The sequence below is a fragment of the Gorilla gorilla genome, chromosome 5, assembly GCF_029281585.2.
Source record: "Gorilla gorilla gorilla isolate KB3781 chromosome 5, NHGRI_mGorGor1-v2.1_pri, whole genome shotgun sequence".
NCBI classification, from domain to species: Eukaryota; Metazoa; Chordata; class Mammalia; order Primates; family Hominidae; genus Gorilla; species Gorilla gorilla.
In genome coordinates, this window is record NC_073229.2 from 184919435 (window position 1) to 184945233 (window position 25799).

At 44.9% G+C, this 25799-nt stretch overlaps 1 protein-coding gene across 1 annotated transcript in view; it reads right to left on the reverse strand.

Moving 5' to 3' along the window:
- Nucleotides 1-25799, reverse strand: part of LPA (lipoprotein(a)) — a 277581-nt gene that overhangs the window by 214531 nt on the left and 37251 nt on the right. The window contains 10 exon segments of the mRNA XM_063707988.1: nt 1958-2117; nt 3325-3506; nt 7505-7664; nt 8872-9053; nt 13052-13211; nt 14419-14600; nt 18599-18758; nt 19966-20147; nt 24146-24305; nt 25513-25694. Of these exon segments, the coding sequence (XP_063564058.1) occupies nt 1958-2117; nt 3325-3506; nt 7505-7664; nt 8872-9053; nt 13052-13211; nt 14419-14600; nt 18599-18758; nt 19966-20147; nt 24146-24305; nt 25513-25694 (1710 nt within the window).

Here is a 25799-nt window from a genome sequence, read left to right on the forward strand (position 1 = left end):
ATTTGTTTCTATTCCAAACTCCCTTGCTCTTTACTTGGACTTGCTTCCCACATGCAGGAAATCTTTTCATATTTTCCTACATGTCTGTGAGGCTCGCTTAATTCTATATTTCACTATTTCTTCAGGGGTGCGCGTGTGTGTGTGTTAGAACTTGTGAGTTTCTGCGTGTGTGTGTGTGAGTATGGGTGTGTTTTCAATGTGTGTCTGTGTGTGTGTGTGTGTGTGCGTGTAGCTCATTCTGTAGGTTCTGTAGAATTGTGTTTCGGGTAATGTTTTCCTCTGAAGCGTCTAAATTGATCTGGCGGCCATACAGTAATTTTTTCAATTAAGACATCCTTTTTTTATACTAGCTCTTTAATTTAATTTGGCTATTCTGTACTGTTAATTTCTCTTGATATGATATCTGCTTTCTTGCATGTTGTTTTTTTAAATATTTGAAATCAGTCATCATACTGATATGTCAAATTTTCACGCAATTCTAATCATTTCTCTCATTTCTGAGCCGGTTTGTATTACCCGATTTATTTCCTGCTCATGGGTCACACGAAATGCTTTTCTACATGTAGTCAAATTTTAAATTTAGGACTCACTCTGCGGATACCGCATAGCTGAGGCAATTGACTTTGTTGTTTACTTCTAAAGAGAGTTGAGATTTCCTCTCACAGGGAGTTCATTGATTGGAAACCGATTTGATGCTTGGACACTTGCTTTTCAGCTGTGCAAGGGGTTGTCTGCAGCTGACTTTGTTCTAGTAATATACTAACTGTACTTTTAAATTACGGCTGTTCTGGGGTCTCCACTGAATTGGCAATGTGTTCCGTGAGGACTCTCTGGTCTAGCTGGGAAGAACTCCAGTATCCCAGAGTGCTATGTGATCTCTCTCTTCTTTATTGAGCTTCCTGTGCTCTTGTACTTGCTGTTTCTCAGTAAACGTTCTATGCCACACTTTCCTGTGGAACCGTTTTCTGTGCACAGGCAGCGTCATGTCAGGCCAACGACTGGAGGAGACTTCTATGCGTCTTTGTAGAGTTCTTTTCCTCCACAAACCAGTTCTGATTTCTAGCAGACCTAGAAAATTTCAGCTACCACAGTCATCCCACACTCCAATCCCTCTCCTCCATTCAGCAAGATGGCTACAGTCTGCTTGGGCTCCATCTCCTTGCTATTCAGTACAGGAAGGGTATCCAGGAAGAAAGCCAAGGCATCTACCGAGTGGAGCTCATCATTGCCCCTCTCTCAATTCTCTAGGTCCTCTACCATCTGTTGTCCCACATGTAGAAACCGTTTTTCCATGTCTCTGGTAGTCGCTTGTGGCCAAAATATTGGCCATTGGGTGGTCAGACCCGGGCTTCTCTCCATCTACTCATCCCTTTTACTTTTCAGCATCCCTCTCTGTGCTGACTCTCATCTGCCTTCCTTCCTTGGATCTTCTCTTGCTGGGAACCTGTATCCCTTCAGGCCACTGGTACTTAGGAACGAGCGTTTTTCTCACAATTGGAATATACGTAGATATAGAAACAGATCAATTCACCTGTCCATAAATAAGCACCTATTCTTTCCTCTTGAACCCAGAGAGAAAAGGCAAACGCAACCTTCCCTTCAGGAAGTGGAAGTCAGAATAACGGAATTCCAACTGGAAAGTCTTCATTGACGTTTAGTTGGTGTTGTGGAAGGGTAATCTAAGTGTTTGGTCGTTTGTCATTCTGACTTTCTTCATAAGGTGATCTCCTGACCTCCGGATTTCCCTTCTGCTCAATAAAACTAGGAGGAAGGAGAGGGAGCTTAACATTTCCCTTCTCTCAGACCCTTAGCTCCACAGCAATCATCCTGAGACATTTTGCTGCGCCATCTGCATCTGTCACAAGTTGAGTTCGGAGAACTCAGCTTGAAACACATCTCTTGTAACAGAAACTTCAGTTGGCCCTTTCTTCTCTTATGGTAAAGAACAAAGACATACGCATTTGGGTAGTATTCTGGGGTCCGACTATGCGAGTGTGGTGTCATAGATGACCAAGCTTGGCAGGTTCTTCCTGTGACAGTGGTGGAGTATGTGCCTCGATAACTCTGTCCATTACCGTGGTAGCACTCCTGCACCCCAGGCCTTTGCTCAGTCGGTGCTGAAATGAAAACACAAGAAATCAAGCTGAGTATCTCTGAGCATAGAGAAACATGTGAAGCCATCTGTGACACAACCAGAAAGGAGTCTATGAGAATTACGAACGTTCTCTTTTCCTTATCCATAGGCAGATGGATGTGAGAAAACCAACCAACAAACAAACACCAAAGCAACAGATTCCTACCACTCTAGAACTGTAGTAAGTTCTTGGAAATATTTCACCTGACACCGCAGAGAAACACAACAGATCAGATTCCTCATTGGAAAGTGAGCTCACGAGGTAGCACCTTTCTAGGAAACTCTACTGAATCTTCATGCAAACGGCACTGCATTTGGCAATGCGGGCTGCAGGTGGTAACTGGCTGTCGGGGGCAGAGTTTGGGACAGACATGGAAATTGTGCATGTTTCCCTACACCGTTGATCATGAAAGCCAAGGCCTTTGGCTTCCGGGCCATGGGGCAGAAAACGGTCCTATATATCTGACTGAAGACAAAGACACTTTGCTTCTCAGGGATGTGTGCACGCCAAAAGCTTCTTCCCTTGGAGGAGAGAGGGAATCCTCTCATGCCCTGCATCCTGAATTGCAGTAAAGTAGAAGTCTACTACTCCTTCTCTCTAGACCCCTCACAGGTACAAGTGTCATCAGAAAGAGGTTTAAGAACACTGAGAAATCACTCCCTTCAAAGCCTAGGGCTGAAGAGCCTTAGAGCACTGGGAGCTCATGTACCTCTCCATAGACCCAGGGCCACATGGAATCAATGCAGCCCTGTTAGGTTTCTCGAGGGTGACAGGCTCCAGAGCCACATTTCTCAGAATCTGCAATGCTGAAGATTGCTCTGAATGCTGGCTACTTGGAGAAATCCCCGGAAAAGCTTACTGGCTTGGAAAGAGTGACACACCTGACAGCATGTTACAATAAAAATTTTGGCTAGGACACCGAGATAGCCCGTTTTACAACAAGGTGGATTTTGAAGTCGATCACCCTGGAGGGTTTGTGCGCATCCTAAAGACAAAGCCCAACCACGTTGCACCAGAAATCACTCCGCTGGCTCCCCCAGAGAGTGCACGGAGGCTTCCTCCTACGTGGTAGAACTCAGTCAACACTCGAGCATCCGTTTACCATTGAAGGCGGCTGCATCACTGGGAATTTCCACGGCTTTTCATCCCAGCATCGAAGCGTGTAGACGTCTGGCCACAGACTCCTTACCTTGCTCGGAAGGAGCCTCTAGGCTTCGAACCGGGGTAACAGTCGGAGGCGCGACGGCAGTCCCTTCTGCGTCTGAGCATTGTGTCAGGTTGCAGTACTCCCACCTGACACTGGGATCCCTCGTATAACAATAAGGGGCTGCCACAGGATCTGGATTCCTGCAGTAGTTCATGATCAAGCCACTGGAAATTCCAAAACGATACACGTCACAAGAGGTGGGACAACATGCAGGGGCACCCCACACCCTCTCCTTTGTGCTGCAACAAGGTCACTACCGGTGCCTTTCTAATATTCCCATTAAAAGTACCATATGATTGCCACCAGCAAAAATGGCTCTCAATCACTAATCCTCTCTGCACATCTCTCATACTTAATAGATTATTACTAGTTTTTAAAATAAAAAATCGAAAGTAGCAAACGCTTCCTAGAAACACTGAGATAACACATACACGTGGCCAAAAAACGATCAGAGTATTCTCCTTCTGCCTTCTGCCCAATCCATCTCTCTGGAATAACTGGCATGGGTTTTGACGTCTGTATTGTGGAATTGTGTATTCACATACAAATGCATCTGTATCTGTCTAGTCTCCGTATCTCTCTCGGTAGGACTTCATATTCTAATGTGGGAGTTGCAACTAACATGTGGTTCTTCAGAAAAAACACGTCATCCAGGAGGATAACCGTTCCAGGTCAACCCTCACACTCTATGTACTCAATACGTAGTGAAAAGGCTCTACCTTTCCCATAGAAAAGCACTGTGCAAATAGTATTACTGTCTGTCAGGTTTAGTAGGTTTGTTTCTCCAAGACTTGTCAAAGCTGCCCTGGAAAACTTGCTCCCAGGCAGGATGCAGTATCTCTAGAATGGGTTCCTAGGCAGGTCCTTCTCTCCTGCTCTCAGTCTACCCTCTGCTGGCCGCAGCTACTCCGGGACTGAGGGAAAGGGGGATGAGTTGAAAGAACAGTGGGACCCACGGCATAAAGGAAGACGGCAGGGTGGACTAAGAGATCTGAAGAGGTCGGACAGCTACGGAGCAGCAGAGAAAAACGCATTAGGGGGCAAAGCAGGCGAGTAGTTTGGGCTGCGGCGATCTTGAAGCATTCGCTCTTCCTTATGCCTCCCAAGAACGTTGCTCCAACCTCTCAGTATCCTCACATTCATGACCTGTGGCTGCCTGAGAAAATGGGAAATGTATTATGGGCCATGGGGACCCAACACTGTCTCTCTAGAGACTCTAGACTTGTGGCCTGGTCTCAACCCCAGACCCTCCATTCCAGGAAGCTGGTTCAATGAGCAACTGGATGTATAAGAGCCTGAGCTCTTGGAAGACTTCTAGTTCTTCCTTGGCTTCCCTCTTTTGAATGCATGGACTATTCTTATGATACCAAAAACCTCAGAGTTCAAACCTTTGTGATTGCTCTAGGATTTGCAATATCCCTTTGAACCCACACAGTACCCTTTTATTAATATGACACACCATCGTGCATGAGGTAAGAAACTTACAACGGTACACTTCGAATTAATCCCTACAGGATTTATGCTACCATTTCAAATTGTTACCTCTACATATGCTGAAGTTCAATATCTTGCTATCATTTTGTTTCAAGTAGTCAACTCTCATTTACAAAGATATAGAAATTTGATCAAGAAAATATTTTGCATTTACATCTATCTACATTTGCCAATTGCTGGATTCTTCATTACGTGGGCTGCACAAAGTTCCTTTCTTGTTCAATTCTTCTTCTGCCTAATTCCTTCGGGTCACCTCTCTTGTTACATAAGCCTGCTGATTTCCAATTCTTACAGTTTCCCGTTTCTTTGTTTGGGGCAGTGCACAATATGCATTTATCCAACATGGATGATCTTCAAGGCATTTTATTGCTGGAGTCAGCATTCCCGGTTGATCTCTTTTTGTTCCTGATTATCACTTTAACAATATTCCCTCGCATCCGGATTCCAGTGTTTCTGAGGTGAACACATCGGCACTTTGTATCACTGTACTTCTAGGAAGACACAGCTCTTTTTCCTCCAGTTTCTCGTGACATGTTTCTTCTTATTATATCTTTGCCTTGTTACCTTCGAACTGTGATGTACAAAAGTACATCATACAGGTTGGGTTTGGTTTTTCGAAATTCCCTATATGATCCCTTGAGTTTCACGATTCTGTGATTCTTTTTAATGATCTTCGTAATTGAAAAGTTATCAGCCATCCTTGATTCTGGTATTTGTTTCTATTCCAAACTCCCTTGCTCTTTACTTGGACTTGCTTCCCACATGCAGGAAATCTTTTCATATTTTCCTACATGTCTGTGAGGCTCGCTTAATTCTATATTTCACTATTTCTTCAGGGGTGCGCGTGTGTGTGTGTTAGAACTTGTGAGTTTCTGCGTGTGTGTGTGTGAGTATGGGTGTGTTTTCAATGTGTGTCTGTGTGTGTGTGTGTGTGTGCGTGTAGCTCATTCTGTAGGTTCTGTAGAATTGTGTTTCGGGTAATGTTTTCCTCTGAAGCGTCTAAATTGATCTGGCGGCCATACAGTAATTTTTTCAATTAAGACATCCTTTTTTTATACTAGCTCTTTAATTTAATTTGGCTATTCTGTACTGTTAATTTCTCTTGATATGATATCTGCTTTCTTGCATGTTGTTTTTTTAAATATTTGAAATCAGTCATCATACTGATATGTCAAATTTTCACGCAATTCTAATCATTTCTCTCATTTCTGAGCCGGTTTGTATTACCCGATTTATTTCCTGCTCATGGGTCACACGAAATGCTTTTCTACATGTAGTCAAATTTTAAATTTAGGACTCACTCTGCGGATACCGCATAGCTGAGGCAATTGACTTTGTTGTTTACTTCTAAAGAGAGTTGAGATTTCCTCTCACAGGGAGTTCATTGATTGGAAACCGATTTGATGCTTGGACACTTGCTTTTCAGCTGTGCAAGGGGTTGTCTGCAGCTGACTTTGTTCTAGTAATATACTAACTGTACTTTTAAATTACGGCTGTTCTGGGGTCTCCACTGAATTGGCAATGTGTTCCGTGAGGACTCTCTGGTCTAGCTGGGAAGAACTCCAGTATCCCAGAGTGCTATGTGATCTCTCTCTTCTTTATTGAGCTTCCTGTGCTCTTGTACTTGCTGTTTCTCAGTAAACGTTCTATGCCACACTTTCCTGTGGAACCGTTTTCTGTGCACAGGCAGCGTCATGTCAGGCCAACGACTGGAGGAGACTTCTATGCGTCTTTGTAGAGTTCTTTTCCTCCACAAACCAGTTCTGATTTCTAGCAGACCTAGAAAATTTCAGCTACCACAGTCATCCCACACTCCAATCCCTCTCCTCCATTCAGCAAGATGGCTACAGTCTGCTTGGGCTCCATCTCCTTGCTATTCAGTACAGGAAGGGTATCCAGGAAGAAAGCCAAGGCATCTACCGAGTGGAGCTCATCATTGCCCCTCTCTCAATTCTCTAGGTCCTCTACCATCTGTTGTCCCACATGTAGAAACCGTTTTTCCATGTCTCTGGTAGTCGCTTGTGGCCAAAATATTGGCCATTGGGTGGTCAGACCCGGGCTTCTCTCCATCTACCCATCCCTTTTACTTTTCAGCATCCCTCTCTGTGCTGACTCTCATCTGCCTTCCTTCCTTGGATCTTCTCTTGCTGGGAACCTGTATCCCTTCAGGCCACTGGTACTTAGGAACGAGCGTTTTTCTCACAATTGGAATATACGTAGATATAGAAACAGATCAATTCACCTGTCCATAAATAAGCACCTATTCTTTCCTCTTGAACCCAGAGAGAAAAGGCAAACGCAACCTTCCCTTCAGGAAGTGGAAGTCAGAATAACGGAATTCCAACTGGAAAGTCTTCATTGACGTTTAGTTGGTGTTGTGGAAGGGTAATCTAAGTGTTTGGTCGTTTGTCATTCTGACTTTCTTCATAAGGTGATCTCCTGACCTCCGGATTTCCCTTCTGCTCAATAAAACTAGGAGGAAGGAGAGGGAGCTTAACATTTCCCTTCTCTCAGACCCTTAGCTCCACAGCAATCATCCTGAGACATTTTGCTGCGCCATCTGCATCTGTCACAAGTTGAGTTCGGAGAACTCAGCTTGAAACACATCTCTTGTAACAGAAACTTCAGTTGGCCCTTTCTTCTCTTATGGTAAAGAACAAAGACATACGCATTTGGGTAGTATTCTGGGGTCCGACTATGCGAGTGTGGTGTCATAGATGACCAAGCTTGGCAGGTTCTTCCTGTGACAGTGGTGGAGTATGTGCCTCGATAACTCTGTCCATTACCGTGGTAGCACTCCTGCACCCCAGGCCTTTGCTCAGTCGGTGCTGAAATGAAAACACAAGAAATCAAGCTGAGTATCTCTGAGCATAGAGAAACATGTGAAGCCATCTGTGACACAACCAGAAAGGAGTCTATGAGAATTACGAACGTTCTCTTTTCCTTATCCATAGGCAGATGGATGTGAGAAAACCAACCAACAAACAAACACCAAAGCAACAGATTCCTACCACTCTAGAACTGTAGTAAGTTCTTGGAAATATTTCACCTGACACCGCAGAGAAACACAACAGATCAGATTCCTCATTGGAAAGTGAGCTCACGAGGTAGCACCTTTCTAGGAAACTCTACTGAATCTTCATGCAAACGGCACTGCATTTGGCAATGCGGGCTGCAGGTGGTAACTGGCTGTCGGGGGCAGAGTTTGGGACAGACATGGAAATTGTGCATGTTTCCCTACACCGTTGATCATGAAAGCCAAGGCCTTTGGCTTCCGGGCCATGGGGCAGAAAACGGTCCTATATATCTGACTGAAGACAAAGACACTTTGCTTCTCAGGGATGTGTGCACGCCAAAAGCTTCTTCCCTTGGAGGAGAGAGGGAATCCTCTCATGCCCTGCATCCTGAATTGCAGTAAAGTAGAAGTCTACTACTCCTTCTCTCTAGACCCCTCACAGGTACAAGTGTCATCAGAAAGAGGTTTAAGAACACTGAGAAATCACTCCCTTCAAAGCCTAGGGCTGAAGAGCCTTAGAGCACTGGGAGCTCATGTACCTCTCCATAGACCCAGGGCCACATGGAATCAATGCAGCCCTGTTAGGTTTCTCGAGGGTGACAGGCTCCAGAGCCACATTTCTCAGAATCTGCAATGCTGAAGATTGCTCTGAATGCTGGCTACTTGGAGAAATCCCCGGAAAAGCTTACTGGCTTGGAAAGAGTGACACACCTGACAGCATGTTACAATAAAAATTTTGGCTAGGACACCGAGATAGCCCGTTTTACAACAAGGTGGATTTTGAAGTCGATCACCCTGGAGGGTTTGTGCGCATCCTAAAGACAAAGCCCAACCACGTTGCACCAGAAATCACTCCGCTGGCTCCCCCAGAGAGTGCACGGAGGCTTCCTCCTACATGGTAGAACTCAGTCAACACTCGAGCATCCGTTTACCATTGAAGGCGGCTGCATCACTGGGAATTTCCACGGCTTTTCATCCCAGCATCGAAGCGTGTAGATGTCTGGCCACAGACTCCTTACCTTGCTCGGAAGGAGCCTCTAGGCTTCGAACCGGGGTAACAGTCGGAGGCGCGACGGCAGTCCCTTCTGCGTCTGAGCATTGTGTCAGGTTGCAGTACTCCCACCTGACACTGGGATCCCTCGTATAACAATAAGGGGCTGCCACAGGATCTGGATTCCTGCAGTAGTTCATGATCAAGCCACTGGAAATTCCAAAACGATACACGTCACAAGAGGTGGGACAACATGCAGGGGCACCCCACACCCTCTCCTTTGTGCTGCAACAAGGTCACTACCGGTGCCTTTCTAATATTCCCATTAAAAGTACCATATGATTGCCACCAGCAAAAATGGCTCTCAATCACTAATCCTCTCTGCACATCTCTCATACTTAATAGATTATTACTAGTTTTTAAAATAAAAAATCGAAAGTAGCAAACGCTTCCTAGAAACACTGAGATAACACATACACGTGGCCAAAAAACGATCAGAGTATTCTCCTTCTGCCTTCTGCCCAATCCATCTCTCTGGAATAACTGGCATGGGTTTTGACGTCTGTATTGTGGAATTGTGTATTCACATACAAATGCATCTGTATCTGTCTAGTCTCCGTATCTCTCTCGGTAGGACTTCATATTCTAATGTGGGAGTTGCAACTAACATGTGGTTCTTCAGAAAAAACACGTCATCCAGGAGGATAACCGTTCCAGGTCAACCCTCACACTCTATGTACTCAATACATAGTGAAAAGGCTCTACCTTTCCCATAGAAAAGCACTGTGCAAATAGTATTACTGTCTGTCAGGTTTAGTAGGTTTGTTTCTCCAAGACTTGTCAAAGCTGCCCTGGAAAACTTGCTCCCAGGCAGGATGCAGTACCTCTAGAATGGGTTCCTAGGCAGGTCCTTCTCTCCTGCTCTCAGTCTACCCTCTGCTGGCCGCAGCTACTCCGGGACTGAGGGAAAGGGGGATGAGTTGAAAGAACAGTGGGACCCACGGCATAAAGGAAGACGGCAGGGTGGACTAAGAGATCTGAAGAGGTCGGACAGCTACGGAGCAGCAGAGAAAAACGCATTAGGGGGCAAAGCAGGCGAGTAGTTTGGGCTGCGGCGATCTTGAAGCATTCGCTCTTCCTTATGCCTCCCAAGAACGTTGCTCCAACCTCTCAGTATCCTCACATTCATGACCTGTGGCTGCCTGAGAAAATGGGAAATGTATTATGGGCCATGGGGACCCAACACTGTCTCTCTAGAGACTCTAGACTTGTGGCCTGGTCTCAACCCCAGACCCTCCATTCCAGGAAGCTGGTTCAATGAGCAACTGGATGTATAAGAGCCTGAGCTCTTGGAAGACTTCTAGTTCTTCCTTGGCTTCCCTCTTTTGAATGCATGGACTATTCTTATGATACCAAAAACCTCAGAGTTCAAACCTTTGTGATTGCTCTAGGATTTGCAATATCCCTTTGAACCCACACAGTACCCTTTTATTAATATGACACACCATCGTGCATGAGGTAAGAAACTTACAACGGTACACTTCGAATTAATCCCTACAGGATTTATGCTACCATTTCAAATTGTTACCTCTACATATGCTGAAGTTCAATATCTTGCTATCATTTTGTTTCAAGTAGTCAACTCTCATTTACAAAGATATAGAAATTTGATCAAGAAAATATTTTGCATTTACATCTATCTACATTTGCCAATTGCTGGATTCTTCATTACGTGGGCTGCACAAAGTTCCTTTCTTGTTCAATTCTTCTTCTGCCTAATTCCTTCGGGTCACCTCTCTTGTTACATAAGCCTGCTGATTTCCAATTCTTACAGTTTCCCGTTTCTTTGTTTGGGGCAGTGCACAATATGCATTTATCCAACATGGATGATCTTCAAGGCATTTTATTGCTGGAGTCAGCATTCCCGGTTGATCTCTTTTTGTTCCTGATTATCACTTTAACAATATTCCCTCGCATCCGGATTCCAGTGTTTCTGAGGTGAACACATCGGCACTTTGTATCACTGTACTTCTAGGAAGACACAGCTCTTTTTCCTCCAGTTTCTCGTGACATGTTTCTTCTTATTATATCTTTGCCTTGTTACCTTCGAACTGTGATGTACAAAAGTACATCATACAGGTTGGGTTTTGTTTTTCGAAATTCCCTATATGATCCCTTGAGTTTCACGATTCTGTGATTCTTTTTAATGATCTTCGTAATTGAAAAGTTATCAGCCATCCTTGATTCTGGTATTTGTTTCTATTCCAAACTCCCTTGCTCTTTACTTGGACTTGCTTCCCACATGCAGGAAATCTTTTCATATTTTCCTACATGTCTGTGAGGCTCGCTTAATTCTATATTTCACTATTTCTTCAGGGGTGCGCGTGTGTGTGTGTTAGAACTTGTGAGTTTCTGCGTGTGTGTGTGTGAGTATGGGTGTGTTTTCAATGTGTGTCTGTGTGTGTGTGTGTGTGTGCGTGTAGCTCATTCTGTAGGTTCTGTAGAATTGTGTTTCGGGTAATGTTTTCCTCTGAAGCGTCTAAATTGATCTGGCGGCCATACAGTAATTTTTTCAATTAAGACATCCTTTTTTTATACCAGCTCTTTAATTTAATTTGGCTATTCTGTACTGTTAATTTCTCTTGATATGATATCTGCTTTCTTGCATGTTGTTTTTTTAAATATTTGAAATCAGTCATCATACTGATATGTCAAATTTTCACGCAATTCTAATCATTTCTCTCATTTCTGAGCCGGTTTGTATTACCCGATTTATTTCCTGCTCATGGGTCACACGAAATGCTTTTCTGCATGTAGTCAAATTTTAAATTTAGGACTCACTCTGCGGATACCGCATAGCTGAGGCAATTGACTTTGTTGTTTACTTCTAAAGAGAGTTGAGATTTCCTCTCACAGGGAGTTCATTGATTGGAAACCGATTTGATGCTTGGACACTTGCTTTTCAGCTGTGCAAGGGGTTGTCTGCAGCTGACTTTGTTCTAGTAATATACTAACTGTACTTTTAAATTACGGCTGTTCTGGGGTCTCCACTGAATTGGCAATGTGTTCCGTGAGGACTCTCTGGTCTAGCTGGGAAGAACTCCAGTATCCCAGAGTGCTATGTGATCTCTCTCTTCTTTATTGAGCTTCCTGTGCTCTTGTACTTGCTGTTTCTCAGTAAACGTTCTATGCCACACTTTCCTGTGGAACCGTTTTCTGTGCACAGGCAGCGTCATGTCAGGCCAACGACTGGAGGAGACTTCTATGCGTCTTTGTAGAGTTCTTTTCCTCCACAAACCAGTTCTGATTTCTAGCAGACCTAGAAAATTTCAGCTACCACAGTCATCCCACACTCCAATCCCTCTCCTCCATTCAGCAAGATGGCTACAGTCTGCTTGGGCTCCATCTCCTTGCTATTCAGTACAGGAAGGGTATCCAGGAAGAAAGCCAAGGCATCTACCGAGTGGAGCTCATCATTGCCCCTCTCTCAATTCTCTAGGTCCTCTACCATCTGTTGTCCCACATGTAGAAACCGTTTTTCCATGTCTCTGGTAGTCGCTTGTGGCCAAAATATTGGCCATTGGGTGGTCAGACCCGGGCTTCTCTCCATCTACCCATCCCTTTTACTTTTCAGCATCCCTCTCTGTGCTGACTCTCATCTGCCTTCCTTCCTTGGATCTTCTCTTGCTGGGAACCTGTATCCCTTCAGGCCACTGGTACTTAGGAACGAGCGTTTTTCTCACAATTGGAATATACGTAGATATAGAAACAGATCAATTCACCTGTCCATAAATAAGCACCTATTCTTTCCTCTTGAACCCAGAGAGAAAAGGCAAACGCAACCTTCCCTTCAGGAAGTGGAAGTCAGAATAACGGAATTCCAACTGGAAAGTCTTCATTGACGTTTAGTTGGTGTTGTGGAAGGGTAATCTAAGTGTTTGGTCGTTTGTCATTCTGACTTTCTTCATAAGGTGATCTCCTGACCTCCGGATTTCCCTTCTGCTCAATAAAACTAGGAGGAAGGAGAGGGAGCTTAACATTTCCCTTCTCTCAGACCCTTAGCTCCACAGCAATCATCCTGAGACATTTTGCTGCGCCATCTGCATCTGTCACAAGTTGAGTTCGGAGAACTCAGCTTGAAACACATCTCTTGTAACAGAAACTTCAGTTGGCCCTTTCTTCTCTTATGGTAAAGAACAAAGACATACGCATTTGGGTAGTATTCTGGGGTCCGACTATGCGAGTGTGGTGTCATAGATGACCAAGCTTGGCAGGTTCTTCCTGTGACAGTGGTGGAGTATGTGCCTCGATAACTCTGTCCATTACCGTGGTAGCACTCCTGCACCCCAGGCCTTTGCTCAGTCGGTGCTGAAATGAAAACACAAGAAATCAAGCTGAGTATCTCTGAGCATAGAGAAACATGTGAAGCCATCTGTGACACAACCAGAAAGGAGTCTATGAGAATTACGAACGTTCTCTTTTCCTTATCCATAGGCAGATGGATGTGAGAAAACCAACCAACAAACAAACACCAAAGCAACAGATTCCTACCACTCTAGAACTGTAGTAAGTTCTTGGAAATATTTCACCTGACACCGCAGAGAAACACAACAGATCAGATTCCTCATTGGAAAGTGAGCTCACGAGGTAGCACCTTTCTAGGAAACTCTACTGAATCTTCATGCAAACGGCACTGCATTTGGCAATGCGGGCTGCAGGTGGTAACTGGCTGTCGGGGGCAGAGTTTGGGACAGACATGGAAATTGTGCATGTTTCCCTACACCGTTGATCATGAAAGCCAAGGCCTTTGGCTTCCGGGCCATGGGGCAGAAAACGGTCCTATATATCTGACTGAAGACAAAGACACTTTGCTTCTCAGGGATGTGTGCACGCCAAAAGCTTCTTCCCTTGGAGGAGAGAGGGAATCCTCTCATGCCCTGCATCCTGAATTGCAGTAAAGTAGAAGTCTACTACTCCTTCTCTCTAGACCCCTCACAGGTACAAGTGTCATCAGAAAGAGGTTTAAGAACACTGAGAAATCACTCCCTTCAAAGCCTAGGGCTGAAGAGCCTTAGAGCACTGGGAGCTCATGTACCTCTCCATAGACCCAGGGCCACATGGAATCAATGCAGCCCTGTTAGGTTTCTCGAGGGTGACAGGCTCCAGAGCCACATTTCTCAGAATCTGCAATGCTGAAGATTGCTCTGAATGCTGGCTACTTGGAGAAATCCCCGGAAAAGCTTACTGGCTTGGAAAGAGTGACACACCTGACAGCATGTTACAATAAAAATTTTGGCTAGGACACCGAGATAGCCCGTTTTACAACAAGGTGGATTTTGAAGTCGATCACCCTGGAGGGTTTGTGCGCATCCTAAAGACAAAGCCCAACCACGTTGCACCAGAAATCACTCTGCTGGCTCCCCCAGAGAGTGCACGGAGGCTTCCTCCTACATGGTAGAACTCAGTCAACACTCGAGCATCCGTTTACCATTGAAGGCGGCTGCATCACTGGGAATTTCCACGGCTTTTCATCCCAGCATCGAAGCGTGTAGATGTCTGGCCACAGACTCCTTACCTTGCTCGGAAGGAGCCTCTAGGCTTCGAACCGGGGTAACAGTCGGAGGCGCGACGGCAGTCCCTTCTGCGTCTGAGCATTGTGTCAGGTTGCAGTACTCCCACCTGACACTGGGATCCCTCGTATAACAATAAGGGGCTGCCACAGGATCTGGATTCCTGCAGTAGTTCATGATCAAGCCACTGGAAATTCCAAAACGATACACGTCACAAGAGGTGGGACAACATGCAGGGGCACCCCACACCCTCTCCTTTGTGCTGCAACAAGGTCACTACCGGTGCCTTTCTAATATTCCCATTAAAAGTACCATATGATTGCCACCAGCAAAAATGGCTCTCAATCACTAATCCTCTCTGCACATCTCTCATACTTAATAGATTATTACTAGTTTTTAAAATAAAAAATCGAAAGTAGCAAACGCTTCCTAGAAACACTGAGATAACACATACACGTGGCCAAAAAACGATCAGAGTATTCTCCTTCTGCCTTCTGCCCAATCCATCTCTCTGGAATAACTGGCATGGGTTTTGACGTCTGTATTGTGGAATTGTGTATTCACATACAAATGCATCTGTATCTGTCTAGTCTCCGTATCTCTCTCGGTAGGACTTCATATTCTAATGTGGGAGTTGCAACTAACATGTGGTTCTTCAGAAAAAACACGTCATCCAGGAGGATAACCGTTCCAGGTCAACCCTCACACTCTATGTACTCAATACGTAGTGAAAAGGCTCTACCTTTCCCATAGAAAAGCACTGTGCAAATAGTATTACTGTCTGTCAGGTTTAGTAGGTTTGTTTCTCCAAGACTTGTCAAAGCTGCCCTGGAAAACTTGCTCCCAGGCAGGATGCAGTACCTCTAGAATGGGTTCCTAGGCAGGTCCTTCTCTCCTGCTCTCAGTCTACCCTCTGCTGGCCGCAGCTACTCCGGGACTGAGGGAAAGGGGGATGAGTTGAAAGAACAGTGGGACCCACGGCATAAAGGAAGACGGCAGGGTGGACTAAGAGATCTGAAGAGGTCGGACAGCTACGGAGCAGCAGAGAAAAACGCATTAGGGGGCAAAGCAGGCGAGTAGTTTGGGCTGCGGCGATCTTGAAGCATTCGCTCTTCCTTATGCCTCCCAAGAACGTTGCTCCAACCTCTCAGTATCCTCACATTCATGACCTGTGGCTGCCTGAGAAAATGGGAAATGTATTATGGGCCATGGGGACCCAACACTGTCTCTCTAGAGACTCTAGACTTGTGGCCTGGTCTCAACCCCAGACCCTCCATTCCAGGAAGCTGGTTCAATGAGCAACTGGATGTATAAGAGCCTGAGCTCTTGGAAGACTTCTAGTTCTTCCTTGGCTTCCCTCTTTTGAATGCATGGACTATTCTTATGATACCAAAAACCTCAGAGTTCAAACCTTTGTGATTGCTCTAGGATTTGCAATATCCCTTTGAACCCACACAGTACCCTTTTATTAATATGACACACCATCGTGCATGAGGTAAGAAACTTACAACGGTACACTTCGAATTAATCCCTACAGGATTTATGCTACCATTTCAAATTGTTACCTCTACATATGCTGAAGTTCAATATCTTGCTATCATTTTGTTTCAAGTAGTCAACTCTCATTTACAAAGATATAGAAATTTGATCAAGAAAATATTTTGCATTTACATCTATCTACATTTGCCAATTGCTGGATTCTTCATTACGTGGGCTGCACAAAGTTCCTTTCTTGTTCAATTCTTCTTCTGCCTAATTCCTTCGGGTCACCTCTCTTGTTACATAAGCCTGCTGATTTCCAATTCTTACAGTTTCCCGTTTCTTTGTTTGGGGCAGTGCACAATATGCATTTATCCAACATGGATGATCTTCAAGGCATTTTATTGCTGGAGTCAGCATTCCCGGTTGATCTCTTTTTGTTCCTGATTATCACTTTAACAATATTCCCTCGCATCCGGATTCCAGTGTTTCTGAGGCGAACACATCGGCACTTTGTATCACTGTACTTCTAGGAAGACACAGCTCTTTTTCCTCCAGTTTCTCGTGACATGTTTCTTCTTATTATATCTTTGCCTTGTTACCTTCGAACTGTGATGTACAAAAGTACATCATACAGGTTGGGTTTTGTTTTTCGAAATTCCCTATATGATCCCTTGAGTTTCACGATTCTGTGATTCTTTTTAATGATCTTCGTAATTGAAAAGTTATCAGCCATCCTTGATTCAGGTATTTGTTTCTATTCCAAACTCCCTTGCTCTTTACTTGGACTTGCTTCCCACATGCAGGAAATCTTTTCATATTTTCCTACATGTCTGTGAGGCTCGCTTAATTCTATATTTCACTATTTCTTCAGGGGTGCGCGTGTGTGTGTGTTAGAACTTGTGAGTTTCTGCGTGTGTGTGTGTGAGTATGGGTGTGTTTTCAATGTGTGTCTGTGTGTGTGTGTGTGTGTGCGTGTAGCTCATTCTGTAGGTTCTGTAGAATTGTGTTTCGGGTAATGTTTTCCTCTGAAGCGTCTAAATTGATCTGGCGGCCATACAGTAATTTTTTCAATTAAGACATCCTTTTTTTATACTAGCTCTTTAATTTAATTTGGCTATTCTGTACTGTTAATTTCTCTTGATATGATATCTGCTTTCTTGCATGTTGTTTTTTTAAATATTTGAAATCAGTCATCATACTGATATGTCAAATTTTCACGCAATTCTAATCATTTCTCTCATTTCTGAGCCGGTTTGTATTACCCGATTTATTTCCTGCTCATGGGTCACACGAAATGCTTTTCTACATGTAGTCAAATTTTAAATTTAGGACTCACTCTGCGGATACCGCATAGCTGAGGCAATTGACTTTGTTGTTTACTTCTAAAGAGAGTTGAGATTTCCTCTCACAGGGAGTTCATTGATTGGAAACCGATTTGATGCTTGGACACTTGCTTTTCAGCTGTGCAAGGGGTTGTCTGCAGCTGACTTTGTTCTAGTAATATACTAACTGTACTTTTAAATTACGGCTGTTCTGGGGTCTCCACTGAATTGGCAATGTGTTCCGTGAGGACTCTCTGGTCTAGCTGGGAAGAACTCCAGTATCCCAGAGTGCTATGTGATCTCTCTCTTCTTTATTGAGCTTCCTGTGCTCTTGTACTTGCTGTTTCTCAGTAAACGTTCTATGCCACACTTTCCTGTGGAACCGTTTTCTGTGCACAGGCAGCGTCATGTCAGGCCAACGACTGGAGGAGACTTCTATGCGTCTTTGTAGAGTTCTTTTCCTCCACAAACCAGTTCTGATTTCTAGCAGACCTAGAAAATTTCAGCTACCACAGTCATCCCACACTCCAATCCCTCTCCTCCATTCAGCAAGATGGCTACAGTCTGCTTGGGCTCCATCTCCTTGCTATTCAGTACAGGAAGGGTATCCAGGAAGAAAGCCAAGGCATCTACCGAGTGGAGCTCATCATTGCCCCTCTCTCAATTCTCTAGGTCCTCTACCATCTGTTGTCCCACATGTAGAAACCGTTTTTCCATGTCTCTGGTAGTCGCTTGTGGCCAAAATATTGGCCATTGGGTGGTCAGACCCGGGCTTCTCTCCATCTACCCATCCCTTTTACTTTTCAGCATCCCTCTCTGTGCTGACTCTCATCTGCCTTCCTTCCTTGGATCTTCTCTTGCTGGGAACCTGTATCCCTTCAGGCCACTGGTACTTAGGAACGAGCGTTTTTCTCACAATTGGAATATACGTAGATATAGAAACAGATCAATTCACCTGTCCATAAATAAGCACCTATTCTTTCCTCTTGAACCCAGAGAGAAAAGGCAAACGCAACCTTCCCTTCAGGAAGTGGAAGTCAGAATAACGGAATTCCAACTGGAAAGTCTTCATTGACGTTTAGTTGGTGTTGTGGAAGGGTAATCTAAGTGTTTGGTCGTTTGTCATTCTGACTTTCTTCATAAGGTGATCTCCTGACCTCCGGATTTCCCTTCTGCTCAATAAAACTAGGAGGAAGGAGAGGGAGCTTAACATTTCCCTTCTCTCAGACCCTTAGCTCCACAGCAATCATCCTGAGACATTTTGCTGCGCCATCTGCATCTGTCACAAGTTGAGTTCGGAGAACTCAGCTTGAAACACATCTCTTGTAACAGAAACTTCAGTTGGCCCTTTCTTCTCTTATGGTAAAGAACAAAGACATACGCATTTGGGTAGTATTCTGGGGTCCGACTATGCGAGTGTGGTGTCATAGATGACCAAGCTTGGCAGGTTCTTCCTGTGACAGTGGTGGAGTATGTGCCTCGATAACTCTGTCCATTACCGTGGTAGCACTCCTGCACCCCAGGCCTTTGCTCAGTCGGTGCTGAAATGAAAACACAAGAAATCAAGCTGAGTATCTCTGAGCATAGAGAAACATGTGAAGCCATCTGTGACACAACCAGAAAGGAGTCTATGAGAATTACGAACGTTCTCTTTTCCTTATCCATAGGCAGATGGATGTGAGAAAACCAACCAACAAACAAACACCAAAGCAACAGATTCCTACCACTCTAGAACTGTAGTAAGTTCTTGGAAATATTTCACCTGACACCTCAGAGAAACACAACAGATCAGATTCCTCATTGGAAAGTGAGCTCACGAGGTAGCACCTTTCTAGGAAACTCTACTGAATCTTCATGCAAACGGCACTGCATTTGGCAATGCGGGCTGCAGGTGGTAACTGGCTGTCGGGGGCAGAGTTTGGGACAGACATGGAAATTGTGCATGTTTCCCTACACCGTTGATCATGAAAGCCAAGGCCTTTGGCTTCCGGGCCATGGGGCAGAAAACGGTCCTATATATCTGACTGAAGACAAAGACACTTTGCTTCTCAGGGATGTGTGCACGCCAAAAGCTTCTTCCCTTGGAGGAGAGAGGGAATCCTCTCATGCCCTGCATCCTGAATTGCAGTAAAGTAGAAGTCTACTACTCCTTCTCTCTAGACCCCTCACAGGTACAAGTGTCATCAGAAAGAGGTTTAAGAACACTGAGAAATCACTCCCTTCAAAGCCTAGGGCTGAAGAGCCTTAGAGCACTGGGAGCTCATGTACCTCTCCATAGACCCAGGGCCACATGGAATCAATGCAGCCCTGTTAGGTTTCTCGAGGGTGACAGGCTCCAGAGCCACATTTCTCAGAATCTGCAATGCTGAAGATTGCTCTGAATGCTGGCTACTTGGAGAAATCCCCGGAAAAGCTTACTGGCTTGGAAAGAGTGACACACCTGACAGCATGTTACAATAAAAATTTTGGCTAGGACACCGAGATAGCCCGTTTTACAACAAGGTGGATTTTGAAGTCGATCACCCTGGAGGGTTTGTGCGCATCCTAAAGACAAAGCCCAACCACGTTGCACCAGAAATCACTCCGCTGGCTCCCCCAGAGAGTGCACGGAGGCTTCCTCCTACATGGTAGAACTCAGTCAACACTCGAGCATCCGTTTACCATTGAAGGCGGCTGCATCACTGGGAATTTCCACGGCTTTTCATCCCAGCATCGAAGCGTGTAGATGTCTGGCCACAGACTCCTTACCTTGCTCGGAAGGAGCCTCTAGGCTTCGAACCGGGGTAACAGTCGGAGGCGCGACGGCAGTCCCTTCTGCGTCTGAGCATTGTGTCAGGTTGCAGTACTCCCACCTGACACTGGGATCCCTCGTATAACAATAAGGGGCTGCCACAGGATCTGGATTCCTGCAGTAGTTCATGATCAAGCCACTGGAAATTCCAAAACGATACACGTCACAAGAGGTGGGACAACATGCAGGGGCACCCCACACCCTCTCCTTTGTGCTGCAACAAGGTCACTACCGGTGCCTTTCTAATATTCCCATTAAAAGTACCATATGATTGCCACCAGCAAAAATGGCTCTCAATCACTAATCCTCTCTGCACATCTCTCATACTTAATAGATTATTACTAGTTTTTAAAATAAAAAATCGAAAGTAGCAAACGCTTCCTAGAAACACTGAGATAACACATACACGTGGCCAAAAAACGATCAGAGTATTCTCCTTCTGCCTTCTGCCCAATCCATCTCTCTGGAATAACTGGCATGGGTTTTGACGTCTGTATTGTGGAATTGTGTATTCACATACAAATGCATCTGTATCTGTCTAGTCTCCGTATCTCTCTCGGTAGGACTTCATATTCTAATGTGGGAGTTGCAACTAACATGTGGTTCTTCAGAAAAAACACGTCATCCAGGAGGATAACCGTTCCAGGTCAACCCTCACACTCTATGTACTCAATACGTAGTGAAAAGGCTCTACCTTTCCCATAGAAAAGCACTGTGCAAATAGTATTACTGTCTGTCAGGTTTAGTAGGTTTGTTTCTCCAAGACTTGTCAAAGCTGCCCTGGAAAACTTGCTCCCAGGCAGGATGCAGTACCTCTAGAATGGGTTCCTAGGCAGGTCCTTCTCTCCTGCTCTCAGTCTACCCTCTGCTGGCCGCAGCTACTCCGGGACTGAGGGAAAGGGGGATGAGTTGAAAGAACAGTGGGACCCACGGCATAAAGGAAGACGGCAGGGTGGACTAAGAGATCTGAAGAGGTCGGACAGCTACGGAGCAGCAGAGAAAAACGCATTAGGGGGCAAAGCAGGCGAGTAGTTTGGGCTGCGGCGATCTTGAAGCATTCGCTCTTCCTTATGCCTCCCAAGAACGTTGCTCCAACCTCTCAGTATCCTCACATTCATGACCTGTGGCTGCCTGAGAAAATGGGAAATGTATTATGGGCCATGGGGACCCAACACTGTCTCTCTAGAGACTCTAGACTTGTGGCCTGGTCTCAACCCCAGACCCTCCATTCCAGGAAGCTGGTTCAATGAGCAACTGGATGTATAAGAGCCTGAGCTCTTGGAAGACTTCTAGTTCTTCCTTGGCTTCCCTCTTTTGAATGCATGGACTATTCTTATGATACCAAAAACCTCAGAGTTCAAACCTTTGTGATTGCTCTAGGATTTGCAATATCCCTTTGAACCCACACAGTACCCTTTTATTAATATGACACACCATCGTGCATGAGGTAAGAAACTTACAACGGTACACTTCGAATTAATCCCTACAGGATTTATGCTACCATTTCAAATTGTTACCTCTACATATGCTGAAGTTCAATATCTTGCTATCATTTTGTTTCAAGTAGTCAACTCTCATTTACAAAGATATAGAAATTTGATCAAGAAAATATTTTGCATTTACATCTATCTACATTTGCCAATTGCTGGATTCTTCATTACGTGGGCTGCACAAAGTTCCTTTCTTGTTCAATTCTTCTTCTGCCTAATTCCTTCGGGTCACCTCTCTTGTTACATAAACCTGCTGATTTCCAATTCTTACAGTTTCCCGTTTCTTTGTTTGGGGCAGTGCACAATATGCATTTATCCAACATGGATGATCTTCAAGGCATTTTATTGCTGGAGTCAGCATTCCCGGTTGATCTCTTTTTGTTCCTGATTATCACTTTAACAATATTCCCTCGCATCCGGATTCCAGTGTTTCTGAGGCGAACACATCGGCACTTTGTATCACTGTACTTCTAGGAAGACACAGCTCTTTTTCCTCCAGTTTCTCGTGACATGTTTCTTCTTATTATATCTTTGCCTTGTTACCTTCGAACTGTGATGTACAAAAGTACATCATACAGGTTGGGTTTTGTTTTTCGAAATTCCCTATATGATCCCTTGAGTTTCACGATTCTGTGATTCTTTTTAATGATCTTCGTAATTGAAAAGTTATCAGCCATCCTTGATTCTGGTATTTGTTTCTATTCCAAACTCCCTTGCTCTTTACTTGGACTTGCTTCCCACATGCAGGAAATCTTTTCATATTTTCCTACATGTCTGTGAGGCTCGCTTAATTCTATATTTCACTATTTCTTCAGGGGTGCGCGTGTGTGTGTGTTAGAACTTGTGAGTTTCTGCGTGTGTGTGTGTGAGTATGGGTGTGTTTTCAATGTGTGTCTGTGTGTGTGTGTGTGTGTGCGTGTAGCTCATTCTGTAGGTTCTGTAGAATTGTGTTTCGGGTAATGTTTTCCTCTGAAGCGTCTAAATTGATCTGGCGGCCATACAGTAATTTTTTCAATTAAGACATCCTTTTTTTATACTAGCTCTTTAATTTAATTTGGCTATTCTGTACTGTTAATTTCTCTTGATATGATATCTGCTTTCTTGCATGTTGTTTTTTTAAATATTTGAAATCAGTCATCATACTGATATGTCAAATTTTCACGCAATTCTAATCATTTCTCTCATTTCTGAGCCGGTTTGTATTACCCGATTTATTTCCTGCTCATGGGTCACACGAAATGCTTTTCTACATGTAGTCAAATTTTAAATTTAGGACTCACTCTGCGGATACCGCATAGCTGAGGCAATTGACTTTGTTGTTTACTTCTAAAGAGAGTTGAGATTTCCTCTCACAGGGAGTTCATTGATTGGAAACCGATTTGATGCTTGGACACTTGCTTTTCAGCTGTGCAAGGGGTTGTCTGCAGCTGACTTTGTTCTAGTAATATACTAACTGTACTTTTAAATTACGGCTGTTCTGGGGTCTCCACTGAATTGGCAATGTGTTCCGTGAGGACTCTCTGGTCTAGCTGGGAAGAACTCCAGTATCCCAGAGTGCTATGTGATCTCTCTCTTCTTTATTGAGCTTCCTGTGCTCTTGTACTTGCTGTTTCTCAGTAAACGTTCTATGCCACACTTTCCTGTGGAACCGTTTTCTGTGCACAGGCAGCGTCATGTCAGGCCAACGACTGGAGGAGACTTCTATGCGTCTTTGTAGAGTTCTTTTCCTCCACAAACCAGTTCTGATTTCTAGCAGACCTAGAAAATTTCAGCTACCACAGTCATCCCACACTCCAATCCCTCTCCTCCATTCAGCAAGATGGCTACAGTCTGCTTGGGCTCCATCTCCTTGCTATTCAGTACAGGAAGGGTATCCAGGAAGAAAGCCAAGGCATCTACCGAGTGGAGCTCATCATTGCCCCTCTCTCAATTCTCTAGGTCCTCTACCATCTGTTGTCCCACATGTAGAAACCGTTTTTCCATGTCTCTGGTAGTCGCTTGTGGCCAAAATATTGGCCATTGGGTGGTCAGACCCGGGCTTCTCTCCATCTACCCATCCCTTTTACTTTTCAGCATCCCTCTCTGTGCTGACTCTCATCTGCCTTCCTTCCTTGGATCTTCTCTTGCTGGGAACCTGTATCCCTTCAGGCCACTGGTACTTAGGAACGAGCGTTTTTCTCACAATTGGAATATACGTAGATATAGAAACAGATCAATTCACCTGTCCATAAATAAGCACCTATTCTTTCCTCTTGAACCCAGAGAGAAAAGGCAAACGCAACCTTCCCTTCAGGAAGTGGAAGTCAGAATAACGGAATTCCAACTGGAAAGTCTTCATTGACGTTTAGTTGGTGTTGTGGAAGGGTAATCTAAGTGTTTGGTCGTTTGTCATTCTGACTTTCTTCATAAGGTGATCTCCTGACCTCCGGATTTCCCTTCTGCTCAATAAAACTAGGAGGAAGGAGAGGGAGCTTAACATTTCCCTTCTCTCAGACCCTTAGCTCCACAGCAATCATCCTGAGACATTTTGCTGCGCCATCTGCATCTGTCACAAGTTGAGTTCGGAGAACTCAGCTTGAAACACATCTCTTGTAACAGAAACTTCAGTTGGCCCTTTCTTCTCTTATGGTAAAGAACAAAGACATACGCATTTGGGTAGTATTCTGGGGTCCGACTATGCGAGTGTGGTGTCATAGATGACCAAGCTTGGCAGGTTCTTCCTGTGACAGTGGTGGAGTATGTGCCTCGATAACTCTGTCCATTACCGTGGTAGCACTCCTGCACCCCAGGCCTTTGCTCAGTCGGTGCTGAAATGAAAACACAAGAAATCAAGCTGAGTATCTCTGAGCATAGAGAAACATGTGAAGCCATCTGTGACACAACCAGAAAGGAGTCTATGAGAATTACGAACGTTCTCTTTTCCTTATCCATAGGCAGATGGATGTGAGAAAACCAACCAACAAACAAACACCAAAGCAACAGATTCCTACCACTCTAGAACTGTAGTAAGTTCTTGGAAATATTTCACCTGACACCTCAGAGAAACACAACAGATCAGATTCCTCATTGGAAAGTGAGCTCACGAGGTAGCACCTTTCTAGGAAACTCTACTGAATCTTCATGCAAACGGCACTGCATTTGGCAATGCGGGCTGCAGGTGGTAACTGGCTGTCGGGGGCAGAGTTTGGGACAGACATGGAAATTGTGCATGTTTCCCTACACCGTTGATCATGAAAGCCAAGGCCTTTGGCTTCCGGGCCATGGGGCAGAAAACGGTCCTATATATCTGACTGAAGACAAAGACACTTTGCTTCTCAGGGATGTGTGCACGCCAAAAGCTTCTTCCCTTGGAGGAGAGAGGGAATCCTCTCATGCCCTGCATCCTGAATTGCAGTAAAGTAGAAGTCTACTACTCCTTCTCTCTAGACCCCTCACAGGTACAAGTGTCATCAGAAAGAGGTTTAAGAACACTGAGAAATCACTCCCTTCAAAGCCTAGGGCTGAAGAGCCTTAGAGCACTGGGAGCTCATGTACCTCTCCATAGACCCAGGGCCACATGGAATCAATGCAGCCCTGTTAGGTTTCTCGAGGGTGACAGGCTCCAGAGCCACATTTCTCAGAATCTGCAATGCTGAAGATTGCTCTGAATGCTGGCTACTTGGAGAAATCCCCGGAAAAGCTTACTGGCTTGGAAAGAGTGACACACCTGACAGCATGTTACAATAAAAATTTTGGCTAGGACACCGAGATAGCCCGTTTTACAACAAGGTGGATTTTGAAGTCGATCACCCTGGAGGGTTTGTGCGCATCCTAAAGACAAAGCCCAACCACGTTGCACCAGAAATCACTCCGCTGGCTCCCCCAGAGAGTGCACGGAGGCTTCCTCCTACATGGTAGAACTCAGTCAACACTCGAGCATCCGTTTACCATTGAAGGCGGCTGCATCACTGGGAATTTCCACGGCTTTTCATCCCAGCATCGAAGCGTGTAGATGTCTGGCCACAGACTCCTTACCTTGCTCGGAAGGAGCCTCTAGGCTTCGAACCGGGGTAACAGTCGGAGGCGCGACGGCAGTCCCTTCTGCGTCTGAGCATTGTGTCAGGTTGCAGTACTCCCACCTGACACTGGGATCCCTCGTATAACAATAAGGGGCTGCCACAGGATCTGGATTCCTGCAGTAGTTCATGATCAAGCCACTGGAAATTCCAAAACGATACACGTCACAAGAGGTGGGACAACATGCAGGGGCACCCCACACCCTCTCCTTTGTGCTGCAACAAGGTCACTACCGGTGCCTTTCT